Source organism: Bison bison, unplaced genomic scaffold (assembly GCF_000754665.1).
Source record: "Bison bison bison isolate TAMUID 2011002044 unplaced genomic scaffold, Bison_UMD1.0 scf7180017864368, whole genome shotgun sequence".
NCBI lineage: Eukaryota > Metazoa > Chordata > Mammalia > Artiodactyla > Bovidae > Bison > Bison bison.
Window position 1 is genome coordinate 3,738,951 of NW_011494940.1, and position 18,918 is coordinate 3,757,868.

The following is an 18,918-nucleotide window of genomic DNA, read 5'->3' on the forward strand; positions in this document are numbered from 1 at the left end:
TGTTGTTTTTGAAGAGATTGCTCCTAAAACGCTCTCTAAAAACCCAAAGCCTTTGGTAAAGTTTATGGAAGTGCAAGCACTATTCCTTGACCATTAACTCACAAAATGGACAGAGCTGAAAGCCAAATGATCATATACCACCAGCTGATTTCTAGAGGATGTGCGTGCCTGACAGGAAGAAAGTGGTGTCTTATGTGTGCAGAGTACAGAATGTCTTCTGTGGTCCTTCTGTATCAAAGAGCAACATGTTTTTCTGAAAACTGATACCCTACTTTGTTCCATAAAAAAGCTAGTGCATTTGAAACAAGCAGCATTTTTAATTCTTCTACTTGATTTGAGAATCAGACTTAACAAATTTAGATCCTAGGTGTAAATTATTGGCTTACCAGGCTCACACCTCTAAAAAACTAGCTGTTTGCATATCCGTTCTTATTTCTTTTATACCTAAGTGTTTATAGGATTTGAATTTCATTTCCACTTTTCTATGGTACTAAAAAAAAAATGAAAATTCAGGTCATGCATGTTAATTTTCTTTCAAATGGTAAGTTGTGGCTTTAGTGAATTGAGAGGGTGTCACACCTCATAAAGAAAATTCAGAAATGTTTTCCACGAATTATACTTCAAAAAATGCAATGGCAAGTGTGTCACAAATGAGATATAATTTTTGTACCCTTATGTGATGTGGAATTTATGTGTTGCTACTAAGATGGAATGAATATTTTATAGTGTCGCTGTGTTAGACAGTGTTGTATTGGGGTTTTGCAAGCTTTGTTCAGAAATTTGTTTGAATGGAAGAAAGTGTTTTTGCATAGGACTTTTCTGGTTTCAGAAAGTTCACTAAGATGGAAGGGGGAGCAGGAGAGAGAAGGAAGGTGTGCCAAGGAGTTTACATACTCTGTGACACATAAACCGCACAACAGCTTTAGAAAGGAGTTGTTATGCCCATTGTATAGGTGGGGAAACTTACTATTAGAAGTATTGGATAACTTGCCCAAGAAATATGATTCATAAGTTAAAGAGCTTGTATTTGAACTCAGCTCATTTGACTGCTCAAACTTAACAGCTTTCACTTGAAATCTCCCACACCATGATGCTTAATTCTTTTAATTAAATCATTATAAAGAGCTCTCTGTGGATTCTTTCCTCATGAAATATGTTAAGAACTATAATCTTTTGTTTCATTTGCATTCTCTAATGCTTGATATTTTTCTCTACTTTTTTTTTTTTTGCCACGTCGTGTGGCATGTTATATCTTAATTCCCGAACCAGGCATTGAACCTGTGCCCCTTGCAGTGGAAGCCTATGCCTTAACCACTGGGCAACCAGGGAAGTCCCTCAGATGTTTGATTTTAGACAAATCACTTTGTTTTGCACAGAAAACCACCAAATTGGGCTTCTGTTAATAGACATGGCTCATGTAGGAGATACAGCCAGAAAGGGACTCTTAAGTCTTTCCTATTTTGGGTAAAGGGGCAATCACAAATCTTATCTTGATAATACGAATCAATCAAATTTTTCTTTAAAAACAAAACCAATTCCCCCCTCCAATTTTTTTATTGCCTGAAAATGCAGCAAACATCTTCTTTGTTTTTTGATTAACCTGGGTATTTATTTCTTGCTGCCTGTGTGAGAAGGCATATAAATATCATTTTATCAGTGGTCTGCTTTCTCTGTCTTTGGTCATAAACTATGATTTCTTTTTGATTCTTATTCTATCTCCAACTGTCAAAAGGAAAATGGCAAGATATTGGGGCTGACCTTTCTGCTTCCAAGTTTTTGCTATAGTCACAAAACAAGATGACCTTTAAGGTCCCTCCCAGCCATGAACTTGAATAAACCACACATTCTCATATCCACAGGAAATGAAAGTGTGAAGGTCATCTTTCAGCTCAGAGTAGCTTGGGAGAGGCTTGTCTTCCTGAGTCAATTTGCCTATTGTAATCTAAGAACTGAAAATACATGTAACATATAAAGACTTAGCTTCTGAAGTAGGATCCAAATTATGGTAGCTTTCCAAAGCATTTACTTCCAGACTTGGTTTTATGAGCTCCTTTATGTTCATACAATCACACACACACACACACACACACACACACACACAAACAACAGGTAAGGCGTGAAGGTGTAAATTTCTAAGCTCTTTTGCTAGATACTATCAAGCATAAAAATGCCCACTAGCTGCCTTGCTCTAGAGACAGGAAACTAGACATAGGATGCTGTAGCAGCATCCTTCAGTGCTTTGCAGACTGGAAACCCCCCTGGTTAGCTTGGATCCTGGGCTGTCCCATTTTTCTCTGGTAGATGGAATTCATGTTTTTAATGGATCTACATAGATGACCATGAATTATAATTGTGAGTCTGCCCCTGGCGTCAGAATGCTGGAATTGAAGTTTAAGCTTACTGGACAGGTGATTATTTTCTTTGACTCAGTTTTTGTATCTATAAACTGAAAATAGTAGTAGAATCCTCTCTTTTTTTTTTTTCTGAAAATGTGATGAATTTATTCCTTAGCTTTTAGCAAATAAGAAAAATACTCCCCTGAGGAATCCTTTTCATACAGCTAATATGAGAATCGTTAACCTGACATACGTTAAACACTTAGGCACAGTACCTGGCCCATAGTAATTACTCTGCCTTTAAAATAAAACATTATACATCACTGAAAGTATTTTAAGTCTATGGCGCTTACTGATCTATGTATCTGTCTATCTACGAATGTATGTAGAGTCCCTTGCACAACAAGGTGATCAAACCAGTCAGTCCTAAAGGAAATCAACCCTGAATATTCATTGGAAGGACTGAGGCTGAAGCTGAAGCTCCAGTACACCTGATGCCAAGAGCCAAATGATTGGAAAAGACTCTGACACTGAGTAAGACTGAAAGCAGGAGGAGAAAGTGATGACAGAGGATGGGATGGTTGGATGGCATCACCAGTTCAATGGACATGAACTTGGGCAAACTCTGAGAGATGATGAGGAACAGGGAAGCCTGGTGTGCTGCAGTCCATGGCGTCGTAAAGGACACTACTGAGCCACTGAACAATAGCAACAATCTATCATCTATCTATTATCTATTTTTTGTGTGTGTGTGTGAAGCAGAGAAACAGTAAAAAGTTGATATTTCTTTAATTTTAGCCTTTGTATGTCCTTCTTTGCACTAATTCCTTTGAATATTTTATAAACAGTGTTTTAGTTTAAGTAGGTTCTGTGCATGTTTAACGGAGAAGGCAATGGCACCCCACTCCAGTACTCTTGCCTGGAAAATTCCGGGGACAGAGGAGCCTGGTGGGCCGCAGTCCATGGGGTCGCTAAGAGTTGGACAAGACTCTGTGACTTCACTTTCACTTTTCACTTTCTTGCATTGGAGAAGGAATCGGCAACCCACTCCAGTGTTCTTGCCTGGAGAATCCCAGGGACGGGGGAGCCTGGTGGGCTGCCGTCTATGGGGTCCAAAAGAGTTGGACACGACTGAAGCGACTTAGCAGAAGCAGCAGCAGTGCATGTTTAAAGCATAGAATTTTCAACACCTATTATTACTTGTTTTACCCAGCCCATAACATGCTTTGGTATTTATGTAGTAACAGGTTTTTATGACAGCTTGTATCTTGTTCACAGTAGGTGCTCATCTATAAGAAGGAAATGGAAACTAACTTCACTTCTCGTCATTTAAACGTGTAATCATCTTTGTGCTTATGGGCCCCCATTTACAATGAATCACTATGATGGTATGTTTGATGGGAAAATTCACTGATAAATGAATTTGTATAGTAATAAATGATAGTACTGCTATCATGCTGTTCCTGACTCTATCCAAAGATAAAGTGGTGTGTGTGTGTGTGTGTGTGTGTGTGATTTCTCTTGTAGAAGAAAGGGAACTGAGAAATAGAAGTTAGTCTATTAGAGACTGCAGCTGAAACTTCAACTAGCACTATACCAAGGGAACATTTCATGCAAAGATGGGCTCGATAAAGGACAGAAATGGTATGGACCTAACAGAAGCAGAAGATATTAAGAAAAGGTGGCAAGAATATACAGAACAACTGTACAAAAAAGAGCTTCATGACCCAGATAATCATGATGGTGTGATCACTCACCTAGACAGACGCCAGACATCCTGGAATATGAAGTCAAGTGGGCTTTAGAAAGCATCACTACAAACAAAGCTAGTGGAGGTGATGATGATGGAATTCCAGTTGAGCTATTTCGAATCCTGAAAGATGATGCTGTGAAAGTGCTGCACTCAATATGCCAGCAAATTTGGAAAACTCAGCAGTGGCCACAGGACTGGAAAAGGTCAGTTTTCATTCTAATCCCAAAGAAAGGCAATGCCAGAGAATGCTCAAACTACCGCACAGTTGAACTCATCTCACACGCTAGTAATGCTCAAAATTCTCTAAGCCAGGCTTCAGCAGTATGTGAACTGTGAACTTCCAGATGTTCAAGCTGGTTTTAGAAAAGGTAGAGGAACCAGAGATCAAATTGCCAACATTTGCTGGATCATCAAAAAAGCAAGAGAGTTCCAGAAAAAACATCTATTTTTGCTTTATTGACTATGCCAAAGCCTTTGACTGTGTGGATCACAATAAACTGGAAAATTCTGAAACAGATGGAAATACCAGACCCCCTGACCTGCTTCTTGAGAAACCTATATGCAGGTCAGGAAGCAATAGTTAGAACTGGACATGAAACAACAGACTGGTTCCAAATAGGAAAAGGAGTATGTCAAGACTGTATATTGTCACCCTGCTTATTTAACTTATATGCAGAGTACATCATGAGAAACGCTGGGCTGGAAGAAGCACAAGCTGGAATCAAGATTGCCGGGAGAAATATCAATAACTTCAGATATGCAGATGACACCACCCTTATGGCAGAAAGTGAAGAAGAACTAAAGAGCCTCTTGATGAAAGTGAAAGAGGAGAGTGAAAAAGTTGGCTTACAGCTCAACATTCAGAAAACTAAGATCATGGCATCTGGTCCCATCACTTCATGGGAAATAGATGGGGAAACAGTGGAAACAGTGGCTGACTTTATTTTTTTGGGCTCCAAAATCACTGCAGATGGTGACTGCAGCCATGAAATTAAAAGACGCTTACTCCTTGGAAGGAAAGTTATGACCAACCTAGATAGCATATTCAAAAGTGGAGATATTACCTTGCCAACAAAGGTCCGTCTAGTCAAGGCTATGGTTTTTCCAGTGGTCACGTATGGATGCGAGAGTTGGACTGTGAAGAAAGCTGAGCACTGAAGAATCGATGCTTTTGAACTGTGGTGTTGGAGAAGACTCTTGAGAGTCCCTTGGACTACAAGGAGATCCAACCAGTCCATCCTAAAGGAGATCAGTCCTGGGTGTTCATTGGACGGAATGATGCTGAAGCTGAAACTCCAATACTTTGGCCACCTCATGTGAAGAGTTGACTCATTGGAAAAGACTCTGATGCTGGGAGGGATTGGGGGCAGGAGGAGAAGGGGCTGACAGAGGATGAGATGGCTGGATGGCATCATCGACTCGATGGACATAAGTTTGAGTGAACTCCGGGAGTTGCTGATGAACAGGGAGGCCTGGTGTGCTGCGATTCATGGGGTAGCAAAGAGTTGGACAGGACTGAACCGAACTGATCTATAGCTTTCGTAGCTTTAAAAGAATAGGGACCCATGTACAGAAGAACGTACTTGCAAGGCAGGAATAGAGATGCAGAGAACAGACTTGTGGACCAAGGGGGTGATGGGGATGGTGGGACGAATTGGGAGAGTAGAATTGGCATACATACACTGCTGTGGGTGAAGCAGATACTGGTGGGAGACTGCTGTATAGCACAGGGAGTTCAATTCAGTGCTCTGTGATGACCTAGAGGGGTGGAGTGGGGCAGGGAAGGATAGGAGGGAGGCTCAAGAGGGAGAGGATATGTGTATACGTATAGTCGGTTTACATTGTTGCACTGCAGAAATCAATAAGACATTGTAAAGCAACTACATCCCAAGTCTTTTAAAAAGGAGATACTGCTTTATTCTGCAGAAAGTCTTTCCTCTTGTACACTTCTTTGGTGTGTATGGTGTGTTCCCATCAACTCCCTTTCCTTCCCTTCTCCTGCCTTGTTTTACCTCCTTTTCTGGCTTGTTTCTCTTTATAATTGCTGACTACATGGCACCTTCTTTGGATTAACCGTGATAATTGATTTCTTGGTACAGCTTCCCTGATAGCTCAGTTGGTGAAGAATCTGCTTGCAGTGCAGGGGACCGTGGTTTGACTCCTGCATCTGGAAGATCTGCTGGAGGAAGGGAAGGCTACTCACTTCAGTATTCTGGCCTGGAGAATTCCATGGACAGTCCATGAGGTTGCAAAGAGTCATAGATGACTGAATGACTTTCACTTCACTTGTGAATCTGAACATAAATTATTCTCTCCTGACACCTTTGTTTTATTATTGCAACTATTTCCTGGAAGGATTGGGAGGAGCTAATTAAGTTCTCCTTTTGTAACTAAAATAAAATGCCTTGGGGAAGGGGATGGGACCTAAAGTGCAGAATGTTTTTTATACCATAGGAAAAGTTATGTGCCTGGATTTGATTTTCGTTTACAATATTGAAAGAACCCAGCCTAAGCCATCTGGGACAGGCTTTCATATTGGTTGCAAACTTGGCATCAGGATGTGAATATCAGGTTGATTTCTCATTGTATATTCCATTTTTATGCATTCAGTGCTTTCATTCTTTAGTACTGTTTAGGAGAACTACTTTGAATACATAACTTCAAGGGTTTTTCTGACACATTATTTTTTAGAAGGTTGGGCCTACCGAAGAATGTAATACAGGTTTTACATTTTGTATAGTTTTCTTCCTTTAATTTATTAGACTCCTTATTCAAAGACACTTGAAGTGATACGTAACAGTGTGTAATAAATTTTCACCTTATGCTTAGAAGAAGAGAATGATATTGGTAATATTAAAGTCATTTTACTGCTACAAAAATCTTTTATTTTATATATAGGCTTTAACTTAAAGGCAAGCTGTGATTTCAAGTCTTGCTGTAAAACCATTCTTAGAAAAATACAGAATATCAGGAGATATAGTAGGGAATACTTTGCTGAGAAATAATGTGATTATTACTACTATTGTTATTATTTTCTCAGTCAGCAGAGGCAGTGTCTCAGTAATTTTTTTTTAACAAGAAGGACTAAGCATTCACATCCTTTGAAGTTATTAAACTCTCAGGCCTTGTGTGGATGTAAACCTATGTTCAATACGTTCTGGGCCTAGAATCCAGAAGTTGTTCAAGGAACGTGACAGAAGACTCCTGCTCATGTGCTTGCTGTCTTAAGGTTTTGGAAGGCTGGTTGCCTATCTGCACAAGTGTTTTACTTCTCAGGATAATTGATGATCTGAGAACAGAGATCGGGCTTCAATTATTCCACACGAATTACAGGAAGGAGAGTCTTAGAGGAAAAATGCACGCGCTATCTTTGTGTGCAGTTCCCATATCCTAGAACTCAAAATTTGAGCATCATTTACTCTAATTTTATCAGTTTTCTGAGTTTGTTCAGAAACCCTGGGTCATCTTTTTTGTGACCATCCTTGGAGTTAAAAAAAAAACAAAACAGATCTGTGAGGTTGAGAGTCACCATGGTAGCTTCCATAATAGTGGTTGTGATGAATTGTGCCCTGGAGCTCATGAGGAAGTTGATTCTCCTCTGAGTTTGTACAGAAACTCTCAAGTGGAGGACATTTCAACACTGAATGAAAATGTCATAGTGTGGTCCCCACCCTTCTCCTCACCTGTGACTCAGCAGCTACTGCTTTCACAGACCGCTTCACTGCATTTTTTATGCTTTAAACTGGCTCTTCACAGGCCCCTAGCGGCCTATCTTCTCTTGCTTTGGCTGTAGCACATAGATACCGATAGCTCATGTTTCCTAGCTCCTTTTAATGCCATGTTTCACCATCTCTATGTCCTTTTACCCTCTTTCTTCTGTATTTCATTTTTGTCCCCAGACCTGAGGCTTCTTGCTGACATTTTCGCTCTCTCAGATTCTAGATTTAAGCTTCTAATTTCTTGCATGAAGGCATGCTCCGGAACTCCTTGTTTCTTATCCGAGGCCTTTAAACTAAAATATATACATCCATGGGGGACACAGGGTTACTTGGCACCAAACACACACGGATCATCTTTCTTGGGTTCACTTTTATTTAAGGATTTTATTTAGAATTTTTTTTCCTTCCATTAAATTAAATGTAAGTATAGTGTGTGATGTCATTTCTTCTCTCTCTCTTTTTACTTGGTGTGACTGTCCACAATCCCCAAGCTCTTAGGGCAGCTGTTCTCAGCCATTTTTGCACCAGAGACTGGTTTCATGGAAGACAATCTTTTCCAAGAAAAATTGGGCGAGGACTGATTCTAGGGCACACAACCTAGAGCCCTCACAAGCGTAGTTCACAGTAGGGTTCATGCTAATCTAATACCACTGCTGATCTGACAGGAGGTGAAGCTCATGCAGCAATGCAAAAGGTAGGGAGTGGCTGTAAATACGGACGGGCTCCGCTTGTGGCTCAGCCTGCAATACAGGAGACAGACGAAGTTTCGCTTGCTTGCCCCCAACTCACATCCTGCTGTGTGGCCCAGGGACTGGGGACCCCTGTCTCAGGATATAGGGAAGTTTATTTCCCTCTAACATTAGTGATGATTTCATAGAAAGTTTTGAAATACGAAGTTAGCACCGAGGCAGAACATTTTGATACTAATCTATGTGCTTTTTCCACTTCTTCTATATCTCAGCCTCTTTTTTTCTACTTCTAAAGCGAGAGCTTTCATATGCATTGCCCTCAGGGTAGGGTTGACACAGGGGAAAAACTAGTCAAAGCTGCAGCTTTGAGTTCTTAAATGAACTTGTATGGATCTATAGAGGTCTTTGCTGTCTTTGAAGCTATTAATTACAATAGTCAGGTGTTTGAAAGGAGAAAAAAGAAGGTACTTGGAGTTGTAAATGTTCAGAGCCTTCTGGATCCAGTATATATGACTGGGCCAAGTGGGGAAGATTGGAGTGTTCGGTATCTGCTTTCAAGGAGAAACATCCAACCAGGTATGGGAAAGCCTAAACCCCAAGGGATACCTGAGAAGGGTCCCTCACTTGTCAGCGCTGGGATAAAACTCCCAAGGAGTAGGAGAAGGCAAACAGCCTGATAGGTGGTGGGGGACTCAGAATACGGGGAAATTGTGCCCACTCTCTGGCCCAGACTCTCAGATGAAGCCGTCACTTGAGTGGAGACATGTCCCTGGGCTACCAGGGGGCCGGCTGGAGACTATCTTTGGGTCTCCCATGGCCTCTGACCGTTCTCAAGAGCAGCTGCCCCAGAAAAAGCACAGAAGTGGCAGATGGGCGTGACCCACCAGGCCCATTGTCCAAAGAACAGAGTTGTTTCTGTAGTGAGGGCAGGCTGCAGCGGGGCTCATGTGGCCAGCCAGAGGAAAGCAGCTCTCTGCCTAGAAGTGGCAAAAATATGTTTCCCTGCCAACCCAAAGTGTCCGACAGTGCCTTTTCCTCTCTGGCATCATTGTCAAAGGTCAGTGTGACTTTCATCTCTGACCCTCTAGCTAATCTTTGGCTTCCTTACATCTCTTTGGGCTTCCCTTGTAGCTCAGTCAGTAAAGAATCTGCCTGCAGTGCAGGAGACTTGGGTTCGATCCCTGGGTTGGGACATCCCTGGGGAAGGAAATGGCAACCCACTCCAGTATCCTTGCCTGGAAAATCTCATGGACAGAGGAGCCTGGTGGGCTGCAGTCCATGGAGTCGCAAAGAGTCTGGCATGACTGATCAACTAACACTTAACATTTAATATCTCTTGAGCCTGCACCAGCCCCTCTGATAAGCTAGGAGGCTGCCTACTTCCTCTGCATATTGGCCCCATACAAATGTGCCCAGGCTCTGCCTGGCAGCCTGAGTTAATACCATGTGTCCCCTCACTTCACAGAGAAGAGGGCTTGGTCTTTCTAGCAACTCAGAGGCTGTGTTAGGAGGATGAGATGGTTGAATGGTATCACTGACTCAATGGACATGAGTCTGAGCTCTGGGAGCCTGGTGTGCTGCAGTCCCTGGGGTTGCAAAGAGTCAGACACGACAGAGTGACTGAACTGACGTGTATACATATGTGCGTGTGTATCTACAGGCTCCCTAGGTGGTGCAGACCATAAAGAACCCAATGTAGGAACTAGAGGAGAGGTGGGTTCCATCTCTGAGTTGGGAAGATCCCCTGGAGTAGGAAATGGCAACTCACTCCAGTATTCTTGACTGGGAAATCCCATGGACAGTGGAAGTTGGCTGGTTACAGTCCATGGGGTTGTAAAGAGTTGAACACGACTGAACACACATGCATGCATGCATATATGTATACACACATATATGTACACACACACACATATATGTTCTCCAAGCTTTTTTCTCCTCTGCTTCTACACTTTAATTTTTTTCCCACTTTTTGTGAGAATTTAAAAAATGCCATGGTTGGAAGAGAGTTTTAACTGCAACCCCCTCATTCCACAGATGACCAAGTTGAGGAGGAGGGAAGTATTATACAGTGCCTTGCCTAGAGACACAGCGATTCAGCAGAGGTCCAGGGACCTGAATTCTTGGCTCGTGGTTCCCAAGTCACCTTTCCGTTGGGCCACAGATGTCTTTCAGGGGTTGATTTACATGGTGGTGTCAACCTGTACACTGGAAAAGTTATTTCTAAATGGATGCTAATTGCTTCTTGGCCTCTCTGTTAATTAATGAATGTTTGGGTTTCCAGGCAAAGAAAAGCCTCTTTGCACAATTAACAGAAATAACCTGATTAGAGAGACTTCTCCAAATCGTGTGCTAAGTAAGTTAATCAGACCATAGAAGAAATAAAGTCAAGGACGCTTGGAAGCATCTGATAATGTGCCAAATTTCAGTGAGAAAACAAAATTACCAAATTGTGTTAGGTTATCTACGGACAGTAGTTTTTTCCAGCTCTTATGGTTGGTAAAGACTAAGTGATCAGGAAAACATTCTTATTTGAAGTTGAAAAATCTGAGTATTTGAAGTCTGACCACTCCAGTTGAAAAAAAGAAAGAAAATTCTGGCTAAGCTAAATTTAAAATTATAATCACTAGGGAGAACTACAGTGGCTTCATTACGTCACTCAGGTTTTACTCATTGTTTTTGTATCTGGACATACACATTGTGATGCGGAAATGCGTTGCAGCGCAGTATGGCCAATTAGCCACGTTTGGGCTGACAACGATGAAGCTTATATTCTGCAGGGTGTGGAAACCACATAGCACATTTGTATCGTTGGTTTTCTATCACAAGAATGCCCTTCTCTTTGCAAATAGAATTTCTTTGAAAACTTAAGGGAGAATCCCACTTTCCATGATACCAGTCTCTGTGGAGAAGATTTAGAAAGCAAAAATGGTTTTAATATGCCTGTGCATCTGGACATAAAATTCTATAACTGTGAGAAGCATAATGAGATGGTTCCTAAAGGCAAGTTAAAACTGCAGCGTCAAGCAGAAATTTTTCATTATCTATAAGAGTTAATTAATAATGCCATTTGGCACAGTTAGATGTGCAGAAAATAGTACAAGAAGTAAGAATGTTTTGTTTCCCATTTGCTTTTCAAGGCTGTTCAGGCTGCTTTTAAATTGCTTACTAGGAAATAGACCTTAGAGTGTAAGGGTCATGGGTTTGGAAACTAATTGGGATTCATTATTTTGCTGCTTTGCCACAGATGGCTCATATAGAACATAAGATAATGTGAGGCAAATGCACTGAGGTATTTGGAAATAATTTTCCTTGGATAGGTTTACAGTCATATAATCTAGCTGATTTTCCTAAAGGCACAGTCTCTATTCACCACGTATTCCTTGGGTAGTTCCAATTTTGCTGGAAAAACTTTAAGATAATTCAATTTATAATTTTAGTCTGAAACTAAACAAGCTTTATTTTTTTTGCCTTATTGCAAAAGACAAAAGCTTGTATTGAGGCTATACAAGCTTGTTAAGAAATAAATTAGACAACATCACATGCTCCACAGTTGCTTTACAATCTTCTCATACCCCCCTGCTCTCTTCCTAGCTTTAAACAATGTTTCTCAGGGTATCTTGACTGTGTTCAGTTGTTCAGTTGTGTCTGACTCTTTGGTGACCCATGGACTGTAGTCCGCCAAGCTCCTCTGTCCATGGGATGTTCCAGACAAGAATACTGGAGAAGGTTGCCATTTCCTGCTCCAGGGGAATCTTCTTGTCTTGTGTCTCCTGCATTGACAGGTGGATGCTTTACCACTAGTGCCACCTGAGAAGCCCTTCTCAGAGTATAATCCACAGATAATCTGCCAGTGTTAGTAAAAACTCACATTTCCTGTCTAATTTGAAGTCATACTGCTATATTCAAATAACTTTTAATAAAAACTCCTGCTTACCAACTACCTTTAAGTAAAACAATTGTATTTTGGATTGTTGGGGAAAAACTCTTTTAAGAAAAAATACTTTAAAAAATGATCCTTGTTTTGAAGACGATTTCAAAAAAAAGTCATGCACCTGGTCTAATTTTAGAAAAAAACTGCTGTATTTGAGCTATTTTTATGTAAACTAATGTGCACAGCTACTTTTAAGCATTCATGATCAGATTTAGTTAAAATTCCAATTCCTGGGCTATATTCACTGTAGAGGAATCTCTGGAGGTGCAAACTATATATTCTGTATCTTAAATAAATTCCCCAGGGGATTCTGATGTACACTGAAGTCTGAAAACCAGCGACATGAAAAATAGAGCTTAAAATTTTCTTGTATGTTCAAGTTCTCTCTCTCTCTCTTTTTTTTTTTCTAAATTCACTTAAAATGCAATGACTTCTCCTGGAGTCATTGTGGGCTTAGTGGTTATTTACTCGATGGAAGAATTGGTTGTCTGAAAGCATATATGAAAGGAGAAAGAGGAGAAGGTAAGAAACCAGGGTCTGAAATGAAGGGAAGTTTCTCAAGGGAGGAACAAGTCACAAGACAGAGCAGGAAACTTACCTACCTGAGTATCTTGAGTAGGCCTACCACTTAGCTAAACAGGAAGATCATCATTTGAATATTATGGCATTTCTACCTCAAAGATGTGCACAGTTTCTTCTTCTCTCTAGAGAGGGTTTATTAAATATTTAATGCTAAATATATCTTGCTTGGAATTAACAATCCTACCTCTAGAATTGAGAAACGGCAACAACCTGAGTGCCTATTATAGACATAAGAGTATGCTTTAGGTCACTACTATATAGATTCTGTGATCTAACAGGTTTGGGAAGTGCTGGATACTTTTCCAACTTGTTGCAAATTCTCAATGCAGCCTAACATATTAAACATACTGAAATGTTATGTAGTAAAGGGACATTTTTCCTGGTGTTCAACTGGTTACTCAGCCATGAAAATCTAATTTGAGATTTGGCCAATGAGTCATTTTCACAAACACGCCTTTAACACAACCATATGACCTAGAAACTATACCCCTCTATTACATATAAGAAACCAAGGCTCTGAGAAATTCAGTTACTTGTCTATAGACATTCAGTATGTGGCTCCATTAGAACTTGAACCTAAGTTTGGCTGCTTTAGAAAATTCTCTTCTAAGAGACTGTTCTAAGAGTCTCTTCTAAGACTCTGGGTCATTGTCTCATGTCTATTTCAGAGTCAACTGTTAGTAAAGCTGAAATAAAATCGTGGAAAAGACAAAACTGACACTACTGTATGCTAAAACATTTTGAAACCATAAAATAATATAAAACTATCAGAATTAGTTATGGACTTCTCCAGGCAAGAATACTGGAGTGGGTTGCCATGTCTTCTTCCCGGGGATCTTCCCGACCCAGGGATCTAACCTGTGTCTCTCATGTCTCCTACATTGGCAGATGGGTTCTTTGCCACTAGGGCTGCCTGGGAAGCTATTTACAGTGTAAAGTAGTTCATAAATATTAATTTTATCCAAACCTCTGAATCATACTTTTAAATGATACTCTGTATAAAAAGGTAAGTTTTGTTACCATTAATCCTGATCATCTATACCTCATATATAGCCCTTGAACTTTTTGAGTAGCATTTTTGGTTTATTATATATAGTCCTTGGGAAAATAAATTTATGTAATTTGTAGTTTCTATATGTAGAATCAATGAATTATGAATTATATAGTGTTTATCCCAATATCTGATTTTTTTTTTTTTATTATGAGGATGTGAGCTCTTAGGGCAAACAGTATGTTGCTTTTACCTAAATAAATGCTAATAAATCTTAGTGTAATTTATAGATATTTTCTTAAAAGTGTATTTATTTATAGAAGAAACCAAGACTGAGAAACAATCATGGCGAGAGTCAACTTTCCTGAACATGCTTTACTAGAGAAATATAGAGTTGATTGAAGAGACTTGCGATTCAGAAATTGGAACCCATTTAAAGCTAAGCAAAGAGAAGGCAAAAAGGTACATGATTGCACAGATGGCCTATGTCTACTTCTGAGAAATATATTTTGGGGGATCACTTCAAATGTCAAAATGTAACCCCATTAAGAAGAACAAAGACAGATGGATCCGTATTGAGGGAAGATGAAAAGCATCTTCAAATCCCCTATTCATTGTGAAGAGGAACAAGCTCAGAGGGACAGCAGGCAGGTTTTGTCACAACAAATTAAGTATGTTGTTGGCTTTCTATGTCACCAAGCTCAGTTAGAGTGAAAATTACTTACAGCATTTGAATGCAGGTGGAAAATAAATTTATAGAGATTTGTAACTAATGTATAGTGGAATTTTTTTTTACTCTATTTTCTTCTCCTTGTCCTTCTCCCTAGTATACTTGGAAGGAATTGAAAATGGCAAAGGATCCAGAGAAATGAGTGTGAAAGCAGCAAGGTTCAGAAAGATTGCTACAAAAACAAAAAATTCTATCCTAGATGAGTAGGGTGGGAATGAAATAACATCTTGTGAAAAGATGTTCATCAGTGCAAAGAAAGAGGCCGAGTGAGTGGAAAATACAAGAGGCTAGGCATCAATTTCTAGCTTAGGAATTTGCTTGGAGGTTGCAAAAAATAATCTATAGCTTGAAAAATCACAGTTCCTTGAAGACTGAACATACTATCTAACTGAACCTACAGAAGACTGTCAATTTCTACAAATAAATGTTACTTGAGAGATCCCTACTCAGGGATCATCTTTGACTATGTTATGTCTTCCTGAAAGTGAAAGTGAAGTTGCTCAGTAGTGTCTGACTCTTTGCGACTCCATGGACTGTAGCCCACCAGGCTTCTCCATCCATGGGGTTTTCCAGGCAAGAATACTGGAGTTGGTTGCCATTTCCTTCTCCAGGGGAATCTTCCCCACCCAGGGATTGAACCCAGGTCTCCCGCATTGCAGGCAGATGCTTTACCCTCTGCGCCACCAAGGAAGCCAATGCTCTTCCTCTGTGGTACCTGAGGTTTCATTTTCTAGGTTTAGTTTTCATTTTCTAGGCCTTTTTTTGGTATCTTTAAAATCTAACACATCTTTGAATCTCTGTGTTAATGATACATTTCAAATAGTAGACTCAATTTGAATTAAAAATTAACATTGTTAAGGAGTTATGAAAAGATGAGGCTTTAGATAGTTGGAAAGTGTGGCTTTACAGAGCATATGGTACTGGGAGAAAGAAAGGGGAGAAAAGTTTCACAAAGATGAAAAGACTGCCACAAAATAACAATTTGTTTTCATGCTTCACACTGCTGAATAGCTGAACCTACTTTTGTATGAGGAAAAAGTTGTTTAATCTTAATACATGAAAATACAACTAAGATAACCATTCTCTCAATGGTATAGCAAATTGCTGTAAATGCACATATTTTGGAGTCTGTATACATCTAACATACCTCTGTTTCAACATCAAATGCACATGTGTTTCTAGTGCATTGAATTCAATGTTCAGAGTACGTGAGTTTTGCTATCTTAAACAAGGGTGGGGGTTATGGCTATTTATGTTTAGTAGACACAGATATCATCAACAACACTAATTAGCAGAAACAGTTTCTACTGAGGTACACCTTCTTTTTTTTTTTTTTTTTTTAATGATTACACAGTGTGAATTGAGGACTGTGTCCGAATCCCTTTCTCCTCTCGAATTAATTTGCCACATTCTAAATCCGTAGATAAAGTGGTTCCAGAAGTGGAGTTGGTTGGATGGGTTTGCTTACACTGCAGTCCATAAAAGAAACAAAAAGCCTTGCATGCAAAAGAAATGAGAAAAATATAGAAAAATGAATAAATCAGAAGCAAAAAAATGAGTGTTTAAATGAAAATTTAAATCAAATGACAATTATGAGAAGCACATTAAAGCATAACATATACAAGCTTTTATTTTTCAAATTAGTTGCATAAAACAAGACACCTCAAGAGCAAATTGAAAGTTAAAACAAAGCAGATCAGTCCATTCTCCCTTTTAGTTAAGGACAATTTTCTCTAACAAGGTCTAGGAAAGTGGTACTTAATGTTCTCACAATTGCCTTGTAATTTCGGGAAAATTTTCATGATGAAACTAGGTTATAATCAATCATCCCCATCTTTGGATATGTTTCCACTTAAAGAGAGTGGGACTCATATGAGATTATTAATCAGAACTGGGTATATTATTTGGAAGGCCCAGAGCAAAATGGAAATGTAGAGCCCTGTGTTCTAAAGTCGTTAAGGATTTTAAGGCATTGATAGTTGAGCCTTAAATTAGCACTGTCATTAATAGTGCATAGTTTCAAAATTCCAACTATTTTTAAATTCATTGGGTACCAGATGCTCTACAATGGGCATGAGCTTTGTGTTTAGTTTATTCTCATAGGTTTCTGAAGGAATCATCTTTAATCACCATCCTCTAATTCAGAATAGAGTAAACTCTCGGTGTGACTTTTTATCAAAGCTAAAAGTAACAGGCAAAAGGGTTGACTGTTGAAATCAACCATAATCCTAATTTGGAAAAATAAAAATTTTCATATTTTATTGTCATCCTGTATTGTTCATCATTTTCTGTGAACTATTCTTTTACAAAACACACTTTGATAGAGGTAATGTGCAGTATCAAAATATTTGCATTTATATCTTTATGTAGACTGCTTTGCATTAGTACATGTGCTCAGTACTGAAACTAAGGAGATGCTAACATTTCTCTCCAAGATTTTTTTTAATAACTTTTCTAATTTTGGGTTTATTTCTTCCTTGCTCTATCTAGGGTTTCTATCTTAAGAGCAAACAACTGTTGAGGAAATTAACCAAGTTTGAAATTTTTGCACTGTCATTTCCAACAGTGCTAATTGGATTTAGTGTATAAGGTGCTTCCTTCTTCTCATTAATAAATGATGGGCCTACAGTGCCAGCAGCACCTGGCAGGGATTCAAGAGCTCTTTGCTCTAATTCAAAAATGGCTCTTCTTGGCATCTAATTCAATAGACTATTACAAAAAGGGCAAGCATCCTTAATACCCCTAAACTTAAGACAGATAACACAAACCCCAAACTAACCCGTCTTAGAAAGAGATGACTCACCTGTTCAATATCGTTGTTCTTTCGGGATTTGTATATAAATTCTCCAATGGCTACAAATACAGAAAGGACCAGTCCAGCAGCCAGAACAATGAAGATGCCCCCAATATTTTCTACTCCCAGAGCACTGGCCTCTTTGTTGTCCTCTTCTGGACAGCCATTTCCCCGCCACCATTTTTCTTTCATCATATGCAGTTTGCCCTCTTCTTGTAATTGAAGAATAGCAATAGTAATTTTATCCCGGTAAGGAGAGCCTATAAGTGAGGACATTTGGATATTGGTTACCAAAAGGTTGAAGAAGATGCAAAGAAGGGTTATCGTCTTAGAGGTTACTTACAGGTAAATTACAGGTGTCTTAGAGTTAACTACTCACAGCTATTGGAAAAACCCCAGCCTACAAATTGGCCAACAAAGGGCATGGAAGCTCAATCCTATATTTTGAAGGATCTAAATAATTGGAAAGGACAAAGCTGACATGCTGAGATGAGCTATTACTCAGATTGTTCCTTTTAAAAAAGGAAGAGCTGAGCTGGGAATTCCATGACATCCTGCTGCTTCTCGTGAGTTTCCTATGAATCTTTATCCACATTAGAGAATTTCATCATTTCAATCCCATTTTTTCTAGGCTTTTGGATGTCTAATATTGTGACAGCCTGACTAGATGATCACCTGTGCCATTTCTTCTTCCTATGGGAGTAGCTAGACATTTCCTAGTCTCCTTTACAATGCCTTGTGGTGATTGACCAATTTCTAGCCATTGGGGGCTAAAGTGCTGCATGACTGTTTCCAGTCCTGTCTCGTTAATCCTCCCAACATGATCCTCTACTCTCTCCCTCTCTTTCCTCAAATTCTCAGCAAGGAGGAAACAATTTTAAGACACTAGGGATAGTGGAACCACTGGTTAGAAAGGGTTTGGGTCCCAGGATGACTGAATGAATCAGAATCCCTCTCTCAGTCTGCTATGGGATGATAACACAGTTAAGAAATAAGTATTTATTGCCTTGGCCACTACAGACTTGCAGAGTAATTAGTTCATACTGACTAATACACTTATTAAGATACTATTAAAAGTAGGTTTTGAATAATTCAAAGGTCTCACAAAATACAGCTAGATTTAGAAAGTTTACAAGTACTTTATTGATATTATTTATACTCTATCTTCTAGCAATGCCATTGGACTTTTAACTCTGTTATGAGTAGAGAGCATCAACACCATCTTGCTGCAGCTACAGCTTGCCCAATACTGGATCCCTATGTTAATCAGAGCAAAGGAAGAGATAAAACAAGAGTGTAAAATTTCTTTATTAAATTTCTCCTGGGTGCTAAGAGTTTTTGTAAGCTTTTTATTCTACTCAGTAAGAAAGTAGTACACTCTAGGTCTTTCTGT

The 18,918-nt window shown here is 39.4% G+C and overlaps 1 protein-coding gene across 4 annotated transcripts in view; it reads right to left on the bottom strand.

Moving 5' to 3' along the window:
- Positions 1–18,918, bottom strand: part of GRIK1 (glutamate receptor, ionotropic, kainate 1) — a 473,915-nt gene that overhangs the window by 1,453 nt on the left and 453,544 nt on the right. For 3 of the 4 annotated variants that reach the window (XM_010855823.1, XM_010855821.1, XM_010855820.1), the window contains one exon: positions 17,535–17,785. In XM_010855823.1, coding sequence (XP_010854125.1) covers positions 17,535–17,785 — 251 coding nt within the window. Of the gene's footprint in view, positions 1–16,077; positions 16,228–17,534; positions 17,786–18,918 lie in introns of those variants that run through there. The other variant, XM_010855822.1, reaches the window with a different exon arrangement.